Source organism: Sapajus apella, unplaced genomic scaffold (assembly GCF_009761245.1).
Source record: "Sapajus apella isolate SASKATOON/1434 unplaced genomic scaffold, GSC_monkey_1.0 scaffold2, whole genome shotgun sequence".
Taxonomy (NCBI): domain Eukaryota; kingdom Metazoa; phylum Chordata; class Mammalia; order Primates; family Cebidae; genus Sapajus; species Sapajus apella.
In genome coordinates, this window is record NW_022436942.1 from 68,788,653 (window position 1) to 68,794,652 (window position 6,000).

Below are 6,000 nucleotides of genomic sequence, written 5' to 3' on the forward strand. Positions count from 1 at the left end.
CTGAGAATTCAGAGAAGCTGCTTCATTCCAAATCCTCACCCTGGCAAAGACTGCAGGGTCCATGCTGTGGGGTGGCCAGTCCTGGGCTCAGCTCCCAGCTCCCTCATCTACCTGGACCTTGGGCACATCTCTCAATGCTGGAAGCTTCAGCGTCCTCTTGGGGAAAATAGGGTCTACCCCAGAGCGACAAGGGGAGCATGACATGAGTGAAATGTGAAGAGCGTTTAGCACAGGGTTGGCCTGCAGTGCATGGGAATGAAAGCGAAGCTCCCGGACCCCCAGGACCGTCTTCCCTTGGCTCGACTCTGTCCTGCCCATTCATGGCTTCCTTGGGCTCTGAATCACCCCATATTCTCGCCCTGGGTTGTGCTGTCCCATCTGAGAAGGGACTGCAGTTAACTTTTGATATATTAAGCACCTTGGCCATCTCAAACCACCCAAGTAAGGGATCCCAGGACCTTCCTGCCAATCCTACCTGCAGAGACCACAACCCTGAGCCTTCCCGCCTACTCCGGTGTGGCCTTGCTGCTGCTACCAAGTCACTCTACAAATCTGATCCCCAACTCATGCACTTAGAGCCTTATAAGGCAGCCCATGGCCCATGGATGACCTTCCCTGGCCTCTTCTCTTGCTAAGTGCCTGCTGGCGACATCCACACCCGAGCCACGTGTGTCCTTCTCAATTCCTCCAATGCTGCAGGCCTTTGGCAACCAAAGCCCCTCTACCTGGAAGGTCCCCCCACCACCCATCCATGGGGCTCACTCCTGCTCGGCATGCAGGTGTCACCTCCTCCAACTCCAGTCGCTGATCAGGTCCCCCTACCCCCAGGACTTCTCAGAGCCTCTCTCCTCCCCGCGGAAGGCTTCTCTCCAATTGTAATCAGCGTGTTTCGGTTATTGCTCCTGTCATTCCTGCCTCTCTGCAGCCTGCCAAATTCTCTGTAAGGGCAAAAATGTGTCTGCCACATTTGTCAACTGTACATGACTGGTGCTCAATAAGTGACTGTTGGGTGGGTGGATAAACCCCTCCACTCACTTTGTGACAGGGATTTGTCTTTCTCCCCACCAGGAATGTCTCTGGGGGTCCTGGCTCAGGGGCCAGCCCCCAGCCCTAAGCCCAGGCAGGATGGGGACATCTTGAGGAGGTGGCCCAGGGCTCCCCTTGCAGCTACAAGGAAGCTGGTTCCTTCCTTCTGCTCCTGAAATTGAGGGTTTGGGATTTTGACCCCAACAACTTAATACCACGTTTCCTTTCCCGTCACAGCCACAGAGGAGCTGGGCCTCCGGGCGCTCTGGCATGGCAGCTGGCTTGCTTCTCTGCTTTCAGCCACACAAGAGCGGGGAAAAAAAAGACCAAAATAGTTTTTCTCTCTTTTACCCTGGAATAAAGTCAGTGATGGAAGAGACAAGGGCTGCATCTCTCTGCTTCCCGAAGGGGGACAGGCTTTAAGGAGGGACAGGTCTATTTTGGTTGGGGCCATCTGCAGCAGCATCCCCCAAATGCCAGCCTTTGAGAATTGTGTGCTTCCCTGTCATCCCCAGGCCTGTGCCCTTCCAGGACTTGAATGTGCTTCCAGTCACTCAGACACAGGCTCTGCAACCTTGGGGATGGGGATGGGATCCAGAGAGGGCTGACCAGTCTCTGCCTGCTTTTGTCCTTCAAAATCAGAAATGTCCGTCTGGGTATGGTGGCTCACGCCTGTAATCCCAGCACTTTGGAACGCCAAGATGGGAGGATTGCTTGAGACCAGGAATTAGAGACCAGCCTGGGGAACATAGCAAGATCTCTTAAAGAAAAAAAAAAAAAGCCCTTTTAAATGGCAGGCCATGGCTAGGCATGGTGGCTCACGCCTGTAATCCCAGCACTTTGGGAGGCTGAGACAAGCGGATCACTTGAGGTCAGGAGTTTAAGATCAGCCTGGTAAATATGGTGAAACTCCGTCTCTACCAAAAATACAAAAATTAGCCAGGCATGGTGGCGGGTGCCTGTAATCCCAGCTACTCGGGAGGCTGAGGCAGGAGAATCACTTAAACCCCATAGAAAGTTCAGTTACCTTTGCTCATCTGTAAGGACCGCCCTGCTCGGCTTTCTCCCTGTAATCACATCTGGAGGCCAGCAGTGGGTTAAGGCCAGGACAGGCAGGTGTTTTGGGCATCACTCCACCAGAGAGACCGAGGCCGCAGTGCGATGCGTCTCTGTGAGGCAGGGGAGCCTCTGGCACTGAGTTTCACAGAATGAACGGGTATTTTTTCTGTCTCCGTTATCTACCCTTTATTTACTTTTTTTGTGTGTGGTAAAATTTGCATAACGTAAAATTTACCATTTTTAAAGCTGGTGTAAAGTTCAGTGGCATTCAGTCCATTCCCAAGGTTGTGCAATCATCGCCACTAGAATTCCAGAACATTTTCATCACCTCGAATGGAAACATTCCCACCTGTGGCAGCCGCCAACCTGCCTCCTGTATCTGTGGATTTGCCTGTTCTAGACATTTCGTATCAATGGAATCTTACACTCTGGCCTTTTAGTCTGGCTTCTTTCCCTCAGCACCATGTTTTCAAGGTTCATCCACATTGTGCCATGGGTCACTTCTTTGCCTTTAATGTTGGCATCATATTCTACTGTACGGACCGAACACATTTGGTTTAATACTCATCCGTTAGTGGACCTTTTACTTTTGGATCATGGCTCTTTGCTCCCTGACAACTCAGAATCTGCCTACCGCATGCCCAGCACGGTACAGGGTGCCTGGCACATGCTAGGTGCTGGGAAAACACTTGTAAAATGAATGAGGCAGGGGCCAAGATGGGCTCAGCCCTGCTGCCCGCCTCACATTCTGAGAGCTCTCCAACCAGCCCTGGGCCTCCCGGACTCCAGCCCCACCTACCTGAAACCTGTGGGAGCTGAACAGTTTCCTCAACGTGCCCCTGAAGTCAAGGGGGGTCCTGGGCGCGGGGCCGGGGGCAGTGTCAGGGGCTGCAGCTCTGCCTTCCTCGCCTGAGGCTGGTGTGGGTGGCGGCTGCTCTTCCTCCTCCTCGTCCTCTTCATTCTCCCATTTCTTGTAGTTGATGTTCCAGGCCTGGTAGTCGTCCCCCACGACCGTGAAGTGCCTTAAGAGCTTGCTCATCCTCTCGGCGGGAGCCACCTTGGCCCTGCGGGTGACTGCCTAGAGGGCAGAAACAGAGAGCAAGAGCTTCAGCCAGGTGGCCCTGGGGCCCTCTGGACCACTCAGAGCCCACATGGCCCAGGCCGGGCCAGGCCACCGTGGGTGAAGACAGCCCCGGGTGCTCAGAGCCCCCTGTGAGCAGAGACCATGAGGTCACGGTGGTTTCTCGTGCTTTTATTTTTGGAATCCAGGGTCTCAGTGTCTGTGAGGTAACAGGAAACTCTAGCCCCCAGCAGGCCTGTCGCCGTGGTCTGCTTGGCAGTAACCAACGGAATCAGTACTGCAGCCCGTTCCAGAACACCCCCCATGGGCCCATGCTTGAATATTGGAAGGGCCGCCCCAAGGTTCAGAGACGTCACAACCCAGAAACCGGAGGGGACTGTGGGCAGGGCGTGGGGCGGGGAAGCCAAAAGTAAAAGTACACAGAGTTTCACAGAGAAGTCGCGAGATCCCCACCCATCACGCCACACGTCAGACTGGACAGGCACGTGGCAGGTGGACATTTTCCAAGTTCAGCCAGAGCTATTTCCGTGGACAGCAGTTTAAAGCAAAAGCAAATATCCCTGTGCCCTCTCTCCATTTTGCTCAACTTGCCCTACCAGGAACCAAATTTTACATACATTTAAATAATTAATATGCATAGGTATGAGTGCAAAAGCAGGCTACATGACTCTTGGAACAGGAAGAGAGAGCCCAATGTCCTTGTGGGAGGCTTGAGGAGAGGGGGTGGCAGTCCAGATCCATGGGAAAGAAAGGCTGGGGAGGCTGGGATGCCTAGCTTTCTCAATAGGAAAAAAAAATCCAATCCCCACCTTGCCCCACACATAGAATACATTTCAGATGCACTAACATTACTGTGTAAAGTGTATTAAAAAAGGAACAACTTAAAAAGTCTTAGAACAAAATATAGGCAAGTAACTTCATGAGCTTAGGATAGGGAAAGATTGCTTAAATAACAGAAAACACCACAAAATAAGTTGGGCACGGTGGCTCACACCTGTAATCCCAGCACTCATCCATGGGCTGAGGCAGGTGGATTGCTTGAGATCAGGAGTTTGAGACCAGCCTGGCCAACATGGTGAGACCCCATCTCTACAAAAAATATAAAAATTAGCTGGGCATGATGGCACATGCCTGTAATCCCAACTATTCAGGAGGCTGAGGCCCCAGAATTGCTTGAAGCTGGGAGGTGGAGGTTGCAGTGAGCCAAGATCATGCCACTGCACTCCAGCCTGGGCAACAGAGACCCCCCACCAAAAATGAACAACACAAAAACAAACACAAATAGATTTGACTCCATCGAAACTAAAAGCTTTACTATGACACACACACACACACACACACACCCCTACAAAGTTAGAAGACACACCACAGACTGGGATATTTGCGATGTATTTGATAGACAAAGACTTAGTATCCAGAATATACAAAGAAATCTTATAAATCAAAAAGATTGAGGAGAAACTCCATGGGAAACTGGGCAGTGGCTGTCAATAGGCAGCTTGTGTAAGAGAAAACCCAGATAGCCAAGATGCTCATCCCCACTAATACTCAGAAAAACGCAGGGTCAAGTAACAACCACACAACTTTTCACTCCTCAGGTTGACAAGAGTCTTAAAGTCTACAACATCAAATATTGGTGAGGGTGGGAAGCAGCAGGGTCTCTCGAATACTGAAGATAGATATAGGTACCAGCACCATCATTTTGGGAAGCAATTTGGCATGGTCTTGTCAAGTTGAAGTTGTGTGTACCTTTCTGAATGATCTAGTGATTCCATCCCTACATCCAAAGAGAACTTGGGCACATGTGCTCAAACAGGTGACATGTTTAAGAATGTTCATGCAAATATTCACCTAGTTGGCCAAGTGTGGCTCACATCTGTAATCCCCACACTTTGGGAGGCTGAGGTGGGAGGATTTCTTGAGTCCAGGAGCTGAGACCAGCTTGGGCAACATGGCAAGACCCTGTCTCCACAAAAACAAAAAAAATTAGCCAGGCATGGTTACACACACCTGTAGTCCCAGCTACTTGGGTGGCTGAGGCAGGAGGATTGCTTGAGCTTAGGAGGTCCAGGCTGCAGTGAGACATGTTCTTCAGCCTGGGCAACAGAGTGAGACTCTGTCTCAAAAAAGAAAAAAATAATAATTCACCTAAATGTGGGAGACAGAGAAATGAATATTCTCTGTTCATGTGATGGGACACTACACAGCTGTTAAAATGAATTAACTGCATCTCGGTAGGTCACTGGTGATGCCTGTGAGTACCTACTTGGCAGCATGGGACACAGTAGACCAATCACTCCTTTCTTCAAACACTTCCTTCATTGGCTTCTGGGATGCTGCAGTCTCCTGGTTTTCCTGCTACCTCCTACCAGTGGTTGTTTCTTGCTAGTTTCTTTTTTTTTTTTCTTTTTTTTCTTTTTCTTTTTCTTTTTTTTTTTTTGAGAACAGAGTCTCGCTCTGTCGCCGGGAGCCAGGCTGGAATGCAATGGCGAGACCTAGGCTCACTGCAACCTCCGCCTCCCGGGTTCAAGCAATTCTCCTGCCTCAGCCTCCCGAGTAGCTGGGACTATAGGCGCATGCCACCACGCCCAGCTAATTTTTTGTATTTTTAGTAGAGACGGGGTTTCACCATGTTGGCCAGGATGGTGTTGATCTCTTGACCTCGTGATCCGCCCGCCTCGGCCTCCCAAAGTGCTGGGATTACAGGCGTGAGCCACCGTGCCCAGCCTCTTGCTAGTTTCTTTTGGCCAGTGAATACCTTAGAGGAAGACCTTACATTTAATTTTCTTTTCTTTTCTTTTTTTTTTTTTTTTTTTATTTAAGAGACAGGATTT

The 6,000-nt window shown here is 50.5% G+C and overlaps 1 protein-coding gene across 5 annotated transcripts in view; it reads right to left on the bottom strand.

The window, feature by feature from the left end:
• The window catches only part of HVCN1 (hydrogen voltage gated channel 1), a 39,981-nt gene that overhangs the window by 9,987 nt on the left and 23,994 nt on the right, over positions 1-6,000 (bottom strand). For all 5 annotated transcript variants that reach the window (XM_032239458.1, XM_032239437.1, XM_032239452.1 and 2 more), the window contains one exon: positions 2,885-3,163. In XM_032239458.1, the coding sequence (XP_032095349.1) occupies positions 2,885-3,163 (279 nt within the window). The remainder of the gene's footprint in view (positions 1-2,884; positions 3,164-6,000) is intronic.